Raw genomic sequence first — 12711 nt, forward strand, 5'->3', positions numbered from 1 at the left:
ACCAGTCTGTATGGACTGCGTTCGTGGGTGGCATCGCGAACAAATCGTATTGTTGTTGCTTTTTGTAGGATGGACCAGGCTGACGTTAACCTGTGTGATTCGTATGCAGTGAATAGTGTTGCGAGCGCCTCGTGTTTCTGGGTCTAGTCCCTCGTTGAAGTCATATCTCGGGTTAGGGCCCTGGGATTCGGAGACTCGGAGGGGGCAGGTGTTCTGTCGTTGCACTGCGTGGCTACCTTGCCTTATTATTAGTCGAGCTTCTTGTTCTGGTCAAGGTTTCGGTGGAGGGCTGCGCGTACGTACGGCGCGGGGGATGGTGTATGATCATGACGACGCGCAGAAGAGCGCATCATATATAACCTTGCCTTGCGTGCCTATGCTATGCTTTTGTTAAGCTGAAGCTGGACCCTTCATGCTTCCTTGCGATGAACCTTACTAACTCCTTCGAAAGAACAAGCCCTGCTTGGCCTTTGCGTCTCAAATGCCAGCATGGCATTCCCATCGTGCCTAGACCTGTTGAGGATACTACGGGACTGGACCTGCAGGTTGGCCATCACAGGCCGGAGGGCGGGCAGCTTGGAAGTTGGTGGAGTGGTTCTGGTCCTGGCGTGCTCGAATCCAATCGGTTCGCGGCTGGGATTCCGTGTCAGCATCCAGTCCAGTCTGTTCCAGGGCTGGGTGCCTGCGGAGGGTCCCTGACATGGCCACTGGAACGATCTCTTTTTAGCCCTAGAACAGACGGAGCAACTGCCGCTATTTGTCGACCCTGCCGCGCCGCCAGCAGTCAGGACATCCTTTACCACGCGACTGGAATTCGTCAACAGGTAAGTAATAAGTAATCAGGCTGTCAGCTCAGCACGGACAATGGCAACGACCCGACATGTGGACGATCTCCGGTGGATTTCGAGGCTTGACGGCACGAAAACCGGGGCTCTAAGCTCCATACCATATCCGCGCAGACCTGGCATCTGCAGTAGTAATTAGTCGACGTTAGGGGTCAGCAGCACTGCGCCATCCAGGGCTATTGGCGGCAGGACACTAGGCCATTTAAATCACAGCTGTTGTTCTGAGCTAGCGCATGGTAGCGAGTACTTCGAACCCAGCAAGTTCTGCAGTGCTCCCAGATGTCTCTTCTAACGTTTTCCCATCACAACTCTTCAACTCCAGGTCGACTGCTCCGGCGCTTCTTGCTCAGGCTTCAGGCCAGGCCTTTAGGCCAAGGTCCATCATCCTCGTCTGACTTGCTGCTGCTTCTTCCTCTCTTATTCTCCCCACCCTCTCATCTCGACGTCCACTCTCATCCGCATTCTGTGTCTCGGCAAAGGCACTTACAACTGTTTCTTCTCAATACCAATTCTTCTTTCTATTTTATTTCATTTTCTTCAGTTTCTCTCCTGGCCACCATTTTCAACCCGCACGACGTTGTCACGATACCCCATCCCTTCGACTACCAGCTAGCTGTCTCGTCCTTTGCTTGACTCGTCCCGGACAGCCGATTTGATACCCCATACCACGGCCGCTGTCCACCGAGCAGCACGCCCTCGACTCTTGTCTCTCCGCCACTATGAACAAGCTGGCCAACATGCGGCAATGGAGCGAGCGAATCGGCCCCAACTTCGTCATGGGCCGGCCCAACACCAACGTGCCCATGAATGCAATGAATGCTCATCCCAAGAACATGCCACAACCTGGAGGCCCGATAACCTCCCCGCACGCTGCTGATGCTACGATTCACTGCTCGTTTCAAATCCCCTTCGCGTCCGACCTCGCCGGCCCCAACACCGAAGACATCTTGCACGCTACGACCGATGCAGTCCTTCGCTGGACGCACCCCGAAGACGCGCCTGACGATGTGCCTGTGCACGACCTGCCGGTTCATGTCAACGGCGTGAACACGTTGGAGAGACTCTGTAACGGTCTGACGACTGGACCTTTGCCCATTGAAGCTCATGTCTCGACCTTGCCGGCTGGTGACGGCAAGGGTAAGCAGACGACCATCGTATGCCTATCGGGCTCTCAGGACCTCGTGCACAAAAGTCGTGAGGCAATATTCAACGACACGCCCATTTCATTGGTATGCTTCTGAGCCTTCTCCCAGCAATTACTTTGTTTGTAGGATTGATCGACTAACTGTGCCCAGCGCTGCACCACGATCGATGTCGACGGCAGTCTTGTGTGTGATCTCGCCGCTGGAAAATTGCGCGAGAAGGTTTGCGAGACTCTCGACTACATCTCCAACTATTGCGGTGTCGACATCTTCCTTCTCGGCCCTAAACTGACGCCCATGGTCGACGGGATGACCGGCGAAGCCGAAATGCGAATGGACCAGCGTTGGAGGGTCGCCATTTACGGCGACCAACTGTCGTCAGAGCATGCCAAGGTCCGAGTGCTTATTCACATCGACACCCTGGTACGTCTGATGGAGAATCGTCCAAGTAGCCAGTAGCAGCTAACAGAAGTAAATAGCTAGGTCGTATCGCCGATTCCGTCAAGGTCGACCAATCGCTACATCAAATCATTTGCGGTCGTCACCGAAAGAACATCAAGCTTATGGAATCGGCCACGAACACTGCCATCTACTTTCCTCCCCTCTTCTCGCAAGTATACCGCTATTCGCCCCCAAACGCGAGCCGACGAGACCCCAATGACATCTTCATCACGGGCGAGTCGTCAGAGGCAATCCGCGAAGCCAAGCAGAAAATTCATGAGATTGTGACCAGGATCCGGCTATACATCAAGGACGTCACTCTCCCTGCGGCAAAGATTGACAGCATCTTACTCGACCGTACCGAAAAGGTCCGGAAGATTCTGGAGGCCAACGGCACGTACATCATGTTCCCAGCACTCGGAACTCAGCGCACAACGGTGCGTGTGCAGGGTAGCGAGGGTATCCCTGTTGAGCGAACCGTTCGTGAGCTCATGAACCTTGCTGGCCAGTTCTACGCTGCCGGCTGGTACATCCAGCAGGTGGATACTCGCCAGCTTCCCAACCCGTCGCAGGTTAGAGACATGCTGGGTGAAATCTGCACCACCTCTGGTGCCGATTTGATGTTTGACAAGATGGCGTTCAACATCACCGGCTCTGATGATGCAGTCAAGGCGGCTCTGAGCGTGTTGGCTCAGATCAACTTTGTTGCGCAGTCTCAGTACCAAATTCGGGTGAAGATTGAGCTGGCCAACGAGCACAAGGAATTTGTGAGCGGCAAGAAGAATGGCAAGATCAACAAAATTATGGGTCAAAGTAAGTCGGTACGCAGACATCCGGTGATCGCGGACTAACATATTGTAGGCAATGTTCAAATCATCTTTGATGGTTTCAATGAGTACAACTTTAACATCGACGTTATGGCTGCAAGTTACGAGTCCATGCACCAAGGATTGAGCTTGGTTGAGCAGGAGATGCCAGCGTCCATCTCTTTCCATGTCCCCGATCAGTACCACAAACGCATCATTGGCATCGGAGGGCAACACATCCAGCGCATTATGAAGAAGCACTCCGTGTTTGTCAAGTTCTCGAACGCCATGGATCGGGGCGGTATGGGTCGTGAAGATGATGAAATCAAGGTCGACAATGTCATTTGCCGGACTCCCGCTCGCAACGCTCAAAATCTTGACGCCGTCAAGAACGAGATCCTCGAGATGGTTGATCGAACAGTAAATCTCCTTGGCGACCATAACGAACAAGAAGAATAGGCGCTGACACAGGACAGGACTCGGAGTACACCTCACAGGTCGTCCACGTAGATCGACTCTACCACCGCCAGCTTATTGCCCGCCTCAAGGACATTGAGACTTTGGAGCAGAAGAACAACTGCAAGATCAATTTCCCCAGCACTGAGCAGGCGAGCGATGAGGTCACAGTTACTGGCCCTCAGTGGCAGGTCCCTCATTGTGTTGACGAATTCCTGGGTATGGTACCCGATCACCACGAGCTCGTCGTTGCGAAGAGCGATGAGCTTGCCAAGTTCCTGGAAAGCCCGCAATTCACTGAAGAGCTCGTCAACAAGCTGCGAACTCAGCACGAGGTTGAACTCTCAACCAAGGAACAGCCTGAGCAGTTGACCGAGGACGGAAAGCCCACCGTCACGCTCCGATGGGGCTTCACTCGCAATAACGCTGGCGGACTTCGGGATGCTGTTGACTTCCTCACTGAGCAGATGACCAACCAAGGCGTTGAGCTCACAGTTGTGAAAGGATCCCTTCCCCGCCCCAAGTCTGACTCATTCGAAGATAGCTTGCAGTACTTTGATTCTAAGCTGCTCCAGCACGCCCCAGCCGCTGCTTCAGATGCCCAGGCCAAGCCTGCGTACGGTGACGAGGTCGCCCGCGAACGCAGCAGCATCCTGGACCGCCTGCGCAAGCCCGGTAGCATGACTGCCATCTCCTCCTTCCTGGATCGTCGCAAGAACAGCTCCCGCTCTCCCAATGGCAACTTCTTCAAGGGTTCGAGCAACGTCTCCAAGTCGTCCTTGATCTCGATCGAGTCTGCTCGCAGCTTCAACGCGGACAGAAACCCTTGGAACGATAGCGGCGTCAACCTTACCGACGATGACAACCCATGGGCTCCCCGCCCCCTCAGCACCCATGTCGACAACAAGTTGGCGATTCCCATGTCCGGAGAAATCACGCCTCGCCACCACACTTGCCCCTCTGGAGACAGTGGACGGCCCTCTACATCCCACTCTTTCAATTCTGGATACCCCGGCCCTCTTGGCCCTTTCCGTTAGATTCCTCGTTTAGAAGCTCTACATGCGAATACCCCGGCTGGATATACCCTGGCGTCAAGTATACCCTGAACGTCTGATTACGTATCGGTTGGCTCACGTTATTGATTTTGATTTTGGATTATTGGTCGAATTATCGCAAAAAGGTGTCTGTTTCAGCGGGTACGGATACGCTGTGTTTTATCATTATTCTACGCACCGATACTCGTTATTATTTATTTTATTTTATAACAAAGTAAAATAAAAATCTTATTTCTTTTTGATTATTTTGTAATTTACCTTTTTTTTTTTTAAATTATCTTTACTTTTTTGAGCTTTTTCTTTATACTTTTTTTCTTTTCTTTTTCTTATAATATTTTTATATTATTCCTTGAGTAATTTATTTTTTGATGCACTAAAAGGCAGATCAAACAGGTGGAAAAGGGATGATCAATTCAAACGTCCTTGGTAACGGTCGGCCTAAATAGGCATGGCGCGGCTGCTCCTCGGATCTTGTGCGCGCAACCTGATTGGCTGCGGTGTTATCAATGCTATCTTATCGTTATCGCACCTGTGCGTGTACGTGACCAGCACGTGACACCCACACAGGGCGGATGCATCTTGGTTGAATGGCCACACAACCTTCAAAGTGTATCAGAAATAATCTTATTTATAAAGTATTAATCAAATTCAATAACCTTAATAAAAAAGCGAAAAGAGAATATTAAGTTTATATTATTTAAAGGAGATAAAAGATTTAAAAAAGCTAAGGATATAAGTAAGCCTTACTTCTTTAATAACTTATCGCACCTATTCTGGCTAGGACGATCATGCGGGCTCTTCTCCGATTATTGACACCCAGCCATCATCTATACCCAATGGAACGACGCAAAGTTTGAAAACAAACAAACCATCATGAGAATACCCCTAGGTGAAGTGCATCGGTTTGTTTGACGAGTGTGCGCGTGGCAGCGACCAGCAGGGCGGGTGGCGGCTTGTGGGAGAGGATTGGCATTGAATGCCTGTGATGTGAAGGGAGTATACAATGGTGGGACTGTCATACATGCATCACCTGGAGAAAAGGAAGATGGTTAGAAAACGGCATGTTGAGTTTTTGACACAGCCGCTGCTAGCAATGCGAGACGATACCCAACTCGTGCGCCAAGAACCATGCTTTCAGTCTTCGTGATCTTTACTATTTTGTATCCTGTGGTGTTTGTGGCCGCTGACGTGGCACGACTAGTGCCTCAGCAAACGCAGAACCAACTTGCAAAGTACGTGTTGTTCATAGATTTACTTGGAAAAAGGTTACATTATTGTTAGGCCGTGTATGTGGCAACCAAGCCATGAGTATGCGCCGTGCCATGTCCCCCTTGGACCATGAGCATCCTACCCAAAACGCCTGTAGCTACAGTACACAAAAGTCAGAGAGACACATAAAGATTGTACAGCGTAGAGCAGGACTTCATGCGGCGAGGGGTCCGACCTTAACCTTCTCTCGTGCGTTCTTTGCCCTCTCCACTAACACCTGCTTCTCCTTCCTGCGCTGGTCGGCCTCAATCTTTGCGAACCACCCTCGAGCACCATGTTTCAGCTTCGTGATCATATCAGCTGCTTTGCCCTTGGTCAGATCGCCCACCTTGACAGGCGATGACTCGCCGCGCAACTTGTTGATAAAATCGAGCTGCCCCTGCGTGGGCGCGAGTCGACGCCACGGCTGGCGGCGGCTGATGAAGCTCAGGGGAAACGCATGTTGCGCGTAGCTATCTGCCCCATGCACGGCGTCGCTAAAGGTGGTCGCGGTGAGAAGCTCGCGAGGCGCGGAAAAAGGCGACTTGCTCACCCCGGGTGGCAGAGAGCGGATCTCGACGGCTCTGTAGACGGGCTTCTCGCTGTTGGCCCCGGGCTTGGCCGGCGATGTCTGGTCGATTTTCTCGATGCGTATGTACGAGCCGCTGGGTGCGCTGAGCACGAAGCGCTCCGCGCCCACCTGCACCCAGGAGTAGTCGCTGATGGCGCGGATGTGCCGCTCGCCAGAGGTGTCGGCGATGAGGTCGACCACGGAGGAGTAATCGGTAAAAGTGACGGCCGTGGAGGAGTCGACTCGGGGACCCTCACCACGAGCGACCGCCTCTCGAAGCACAGCTGCTTCCGCAGCCTTTTCTCGCTTGAGACGCCTCATCCCCTTGACGGACATCTCGTTGACCAGCTCGCTCGGGTCCAGCCCGAACAGTGTCGGCGTAGTCACGATGCCGGTGTCTAAGCTCGATACGAGGTCGATGATGTGGCAGTTCTCCTTGTCTGGGTGCAAGCGCATGCCTCGACCAATCATCTGCACCAACAGGTTTCGAGACCGCGTCGGCCGACCCAGGATGATGCAGTCAATGTTCGGTATGTCGGTCCCTTCCGTGAAGACACCGCAGTTGACAAGGACAGGAAACTCCCCCCTTCTGAAAGCATCGAGGATCTCTCCCCGTTCGACTTGTGGCGTATCTCCCGTGACATATCGGGCGTCGAGCCCATACTCACGAAATCTGCGGGTCAAACCCCTGACATGGGCAATGTCGACGCAAAAAACGAGGGTCGACTTGCGGTTCGCTGCCTTGGCCATCCAGCTACGGATGGTGATGTCGTTGATCTCGTCAGTGTTGACAGCCTCTGACAGATCGCTCGTCTGGAAATCCCCAAAAGGGTTCTTTTTGACTCTGGAGAGGTTCGCTGTGGATTCGACGGTGGTGAAGACCACATCGGATAGCCACTTGTCCGAGATCATGTCGACGTAGTCTTTGTGGTAGACAATCTCGTCAATCGCCGCGCCGAGCTTGACCCCGTCAAACCGTGCAAAGGTCGCGGACACGCCCACCAGAGCAGGTGAATCATCGCGCTTCGTGTTGAGGCCAAAGTGGCTGAGTACCTTCATGTACCCGGGCGCAACAATGTGGTGTGCTTCGTCCACGAGCACAAGCTTGTAATTGGACGGGTTGTACTTGTCCAGCCGATCCTTTGAGTTTATGCTCTGCACGCTGGCAATGGTAATGTCTGCTGCGCCGGACGCATGAATGTTGCCCATCTCAATCTCGATGCGCTTCCCGGGATAGTTCAGGCGGCAATGTCGAGCGGCTTGCTCAACGAGCTCGCGACGATGTGCGAGGATGAGTGTGCTGTCGCCCCCGTTTGCACGCTTCTCAATCTTCTCAATGAGCTGTGTGAAGATGACCTGCCCCAGGGATCAGTTCTGAAATGCATCTCATGCATCATAGTTGGGGTTTTCTTACAGTCTTCCCACTGCCAGTCGCGAGGGAGATCCCGACTCTCTTGTGTCCTCTTTTGAGCGCAGAAATGACTGATTTGATGCATTCTAGCTGATAGTTGCGCAACTGCAGTTTGGGCGACTTGGGTTCAGACGCCGTGGTCGCATAGGTCGATCGCCTCAAGGTCTGGAAAGGGACAGCTGTTCGAGCCCATCCCTGGAGGCTCAATGATGGACGTGTCTGATAAAGACGCCTTGACAGTGAGCGTAGCATGGCACATGGCGATGGTCGTGTCATCGACGGTGCATATGTGGACAATGAAATGCAGTCAAAGTCGCGTTCATCAAGGAGACTTGACCAGGCATCATGAAATTTCCAGGACTGTCTAGCGTCTTTCAGTCTAGCACTATCTGCCATTGCCCATCGCGGCATGTATAATTGTTAGTGCAATGCATCATTACCGATTGGGGATAGATTGGGGGTCCGACCCACCCTTACGCGCCGCGCGCTGACTGCTGCCGCTGCTTTACCACACTCAAAGAGCTACGTTACGCAAGAAACATTGAAAGGCAGACTGGAATTTCTGATCAAAGAAACGCCTTTGCCCACTCGATTCTCAGTTTTGAAGTGTCAAAAACATCGTCAGATGAATGTCATCTAGACGCAGTCTACAGGTGAAATGGAAGGCTGGAACGAATGGATCTGTCTGTCCATTCAGCCTACCCGGGTCCGTCGGTACTCATGGCGGCGCAGCTTCTGACGCAGATGGTCTTTGCATGGGAAATTTCATGAAGTCCCAGTTCCCTCCAGTGGCGCATTAAGAGCACACGGCCTTCAAGCCAAGGAGAGGATAGGTTTCCATGCATATCGTTGGGCAGGTAAAGTAACGCAGCGTTCATTTTGCCTTCGTCCGTTGCCGTAGATGCATTTTTGTAGAGTCACGTGGAGACCGTAAATCTCAAGATGCGAGTCTTCGTGCCAGCTTGAATTCGAAGAGCCATCCGACAATTCACAACTTGCTCTCAGCCCTTGTACCCTCCGCGGCTCGTCACGTACACCTCTCGCGACAACAGGGGAACCTCTTAACATGAGTCTAACAAATTTTGCCGTATACCGCTGCGCCTACCCGAAACAAGGTAGACCATGAGCTCAGACTATGAATACGAGCCTCTCGACGACCACGACGCTGGGCTCGCGGATCTGATCCCGTTTCCTGAGACACCGTCCCCCGTTGCATCGCCAGTACGGCTGCGCTCACAGCAAACGTCTCGAGTGGGAAACTCCCATGCTGGCCATGAAAGTGGAGCCATCCGGGAAAACCCGCGTTACAATATCAATGAGCCCATCGACAACCACACTGCAGCTTCGAGTGCTGCGCAGCTAAGAGAATCCCCTCATCAAAAGCTTGAGCCGCCATCGCTGCAAACGCCATCGCCAGACCCGGGCGAGCGCATCGATCCAGATTTTGACTCCCTTGACCAAGGCTCCGGAGAGCCATCTGCAGAGGAGGCCGAAGAATCAGGCCGCGAAGAGACCGGCGATGAGCTGCCATTGAAGCGGTCCGCTGAAGATCCTGCGGCTTTCAGGCCCCTGAAAAGACAAAAAGGGAACTTCAGCTCTGCTTACATCAACCTGTTCAATGCAGCTGTCGAGGATGCCTCGCATAGGGTAGTGCTGAACGACGAGGCTGAGCCGCCGAATTCTCAAATCGGCCTCACTTTCTGGTCAAGCATTGAGAAGAAGTTACTCTTCGAGGCGGTTGCACGTCTTGGCAAGGACGATCTGCAAGGAATTTCAGAAAGAGTTGGCAGTAAGAGCCCTGTGGAAGTGCGACACTACATTGAAGTTCTCGAAGCTGGGCTCAGACGTTATACCGACAATGGGAGCGGCTCACTCGTGTCGATGGAGGAATATCCTGCGGCCATGGAACTCAGTCAGCAGTGCTGCCATGCGCTCGACGATGCTGCTGATGCTCTCTCGCTGAAACAGGAGCGCCGCGAGCAGCATCGCGAGGAAAAGAAATGGGCCGAGGTCTGGGACTTGACACCTGATATCTCCAGAAGACTTCGAGCCGGTGACAAAAGCTTACAAGCTACGTCAGCGTTGCCCTCGATAGGACTATTCCATCTGCACAACTGGCTTAGCGTGTCGCAACGGATATTTCTCAACTCGTCGGTGCCGGCTGACAACTGGAACCATATTGACGACGTTCCACCTTCCATATGGACCTCAACTTTCGAAGACTTCTACTCGCTCACAGTGTCCATCACCAGGAGGCTGGTGCAGACTGCGATATATGCCGCGTCCACTCGGATTAAAAGTCAAAGGGAGCGGCATCCTCATCAACGAAGTCTTGTGCGAGGGAGGGACATTAGGACAGCCGCGGAAGCCCTGAATCTCTCGCCAAATTCAAGAGACTTTTGGCGGAAGAGTGCGCGCCGGTTGCGATTGGTCGTGTATGATGAAGGCGAGGCCGACGACGAGGACGAGCTACTCGATCATGATCAGGTGGAGGAGGCACTTCTTTGGGAGGACGACGCTACGAAGAGAGTATCCGCGCCTGATACTGGCGCACATGTCAAGGCGAAGCCGGATCCAGAAACTGATCTTGACGTCTCGACTTCAGAGTCGGCGCAAGATAGTCATGATTCAGACGAAGAAACCGACGAGTATACGGCGGAATCGCAGGCCATCGCACGAGAGGCCGACGAGGTCTTCAGATTTTCCGTCGCACCTTTCCAGAAGACGCGTAGGACGATGCAGTCCCTCGGCCATCGCATAGCGATTGAGCGAAGTCAGGAACAGTATGCTGAGGATCTTGATCAGCACAACAGCTACCAATATGAACTGCAGATGTGGGATCTTCTCGCAAAGGCGCCGCCTAGGGAGTTACCTAGGAGATCAGCTCCTGGGCCTCGCGCGCGAGGGATGCTAGATGTTGAGGGCAAGCTTCCTCTCGGAAGAGACTGGAGGCATACCACCAAGTATGTCGGTGAATGGGAGGCCAATATGGCCGAGGAACCGTCGACCTAGTTACATGCTTCTCCCTCGATGGGATCCTCTTTGGGTATCATTCAAACTCTAGTATACTATCTTTCGGAAAAGCCTCTGTTACACTTGTTCATCGGCCACGCCGGCGCCCGCCCCTACCTCGGCCTCGCCCGCGTGGTCTGCCCCCTCGGGTGGGCCTGGCCGACGGCGTCGCTGCAGTTTCCTCATCACTGTGATTCTCCTCTTGACTCGAGTCTCCATCCTGATCCTCGCTGTCCTCTTCTTCCTCCTCGTCCTCGTCCTCCGTTGACTCGGCCTTCTCTGCCTTGGCAGCGTTGCTGGCCGCCCTGGTGCGTCCACGAGACCTCCGTCCGGCCGGTTTTTCGTTGTGCGCGACCGAAACCTCCTCAGTATCCTCCCGTGATACCCCCCTGGTCCTTGACCCAGTGCCTGCGCGTTTCCGTTTCTTGGGCGGCGAGGAAGGGATTGGTCCTTCGGGGTCAAATGTTGCTGGAGACGATCTTGTTTCGCTGGGGTCCGCCTTGGCACGCTCCATGATCGCGTCGAAGAAGTTGGGAAGCGGTAGCTGAAAATCGAGATATCTGTCGTCGGGTTCATCGTCGTCAAAGCTCTCGCGCTCGTCGATGGCCTGGAGATTGTAGTAGGTGCCGAGCTTCTTCCAAATGTTCGGGATGCGCGTGTGTCTGTGATAATCGGGGTCGAAGCCATGGTTCCGCAAGTGTTCTGATATAGCAAGCATCCGAAAATGCTTGTGCATGCCTAATTGCGAGATGTCAGGTCTTTTCATGTTTGGTTTCGAGCTTGGTGGAGGACGCACCGGCAGGTTTCCAGCGGATGACACCCTTGAACAGCGAGGCCACCTGGTCGTCCGTCCAGCAATCGTTTGGATCGATGGCGGACGACTTCTCCGGGGATGCGCTCTTGGTGTCATCGGGTCTAGGCGTGTCAATGTCCATTTTGTCGTCGTCGCGTGCCGGTGTGGCAGCAGTGGCAGCGTGCGCGCCACCGCGCCCTCGTTTCCTGGGCGGCATCGTGGCTGGCTTTGGCAGGGTATCCGCTATTGCTGGGCGATGTTCAGTCGCGAGGTTGGTAGAATAAATAGGATGGGCGAGGGCCAATGGCGCGATGAGTCTAATTGAGATGTTGCAACTGAAGACGCGGAATGCCAAGCACTAGCCTGGTCCTCAGACTTGTCGGAAATCAGGGTCCAAACTCCAAAGTTTGAGGTTTGCGTTTGCGTTGCGCATGAGATCATTCTCGAGTGGATGTACAGAGTACATTATTTTGCAAGTTCGGAATGCGGGCTACTGAGGTACCGAAGACTTGCACCCTCTGCCGCAACAAACGCGCCTCGAGCCAACCCTCAAAGCGCGTGTCGCGGGGCAGCTACTTGTAGACGCATCTTCTCGCCAACGTACCTGGAATTATTTGGTCAGCTGCTGCAGATACGCTTCCACCAGGGCTCGGTCCCAGCTCACACCTCATGCGTGTCCAGCACTGTTGAATTCGCTTCAGTAGGAGCCCCAGAAGCACAACATGGCCAACGTATTTGCGGTGCCCGACTTCTGGACCACATCCTCCTTGGTCAATGAATTACCAAATAGCGATCGTGCTGGACGTTCTTTTTTCTCAGAGGAACTGGTTGGTGAGTGAGGCGACAATGGCGTTCTCTGTTCTTGCTGATTTGCGGTAGATTGCGATGCGTCCAAATTACTCGATGTCGCCTCATCCCACAATGAACTCTT

At 53.4% G+C, this 12711-nt stretch overlaps 4 protein-coding genes across 4 annotated transcripts; 2 read left to right on the forward strand and 2 right to left on the reverse strand.

The window, feature by feature from the left end:
- Positions 1–1564: 1564 nt before the first annotated feature.
- Positions 1565–4727, forward strand: J7T54_006796 (uncharacterized protein; the record flags this gene model as incomplete). Its single annotated transcript, XM_051507429.1, has 5 exons — positions 1565–2074; positions 2141–2410; positions 2467–3241; positions 3290–3654; positions 3711–4727. 5 exons carry the CDS (start codon positions 1565–1567, stop codon positions 4725–4727), a joined length of 2937 nt encoding a protein of 978 aa, XP_051366010.1.
- A 1441-nt stretch (positions 4728–6168) lies between these two features.
- On the reverse strand, positions 6169–8227 carry J7T54_006797 (putative mitochondrial ATP-dependent helicase-like protein; the record flags this gene model as incomplete). The annotated part of the gene is made up of 2 exons (XM_051507440.1): positions 6169–7920; positions 7979–8227. 2 exons carry the CDS (start codon positions 8225–8227, stop codon positions 6169–6171), a joined length of 2001 nt encoding a protein of 666 aa, XP_051366011.1.
- An 870-nt stretch (positions 8228–9097) lies between these two features.
- On the forward strand, positions 9098–10987 carry J7T54_006798 (RNA polymerase I-specific transcription initiation factor-like protein; the record flags this gene model as incomplete). Its single annotated transcript, XM_051507451.1, has 1 exon — positions 9098–10987. One exon carries the CDS (start codon positions 9098–9100, stop codon positions 10985–10987), a length of 1890 nt encoding a protein of 629 aa, XP_051366012.1.
- Positions 10988–11075: 88 nt separating this feature from the next.
- J7T54_006799 (Chromatin modification-related protein-like protein) lies at positions 11076–11997 on the reverse strand (the record flags this gene model as incomplete). The annotated part of the gene is made up of 2 exons (XM_051507462.1): positions 11076–11725; positions 11784–11997. The coding sequence occupies 2 exons, from the start codon at positions 11995–11997 to the stop codon at positions 11076–11078; spliced, it is 864 nt and encodes a 287-aa protein (XP_051366013.1).
- Between the last annotated feature and the right edge of the window lie 714 nt (positions 11998–12711).

The sequence above is a fragment of the Emericellopsis cladophorae genome (genome assembly GCF_022114955.1).
Source record: "Emericellopsis cladophorae strain MUM 19.33 chromosome Unknown NODE_2_length_1295279_cov_118_880017, whole genome shotgun sequence".
NCBI classification, from domain to species: Eukaryota; Fungi; Ascomycota; class Sordariomycetes; order Hypocreales; family Bionectriaceae; genus Emericellopsis; species Emericellopsis cladophorae.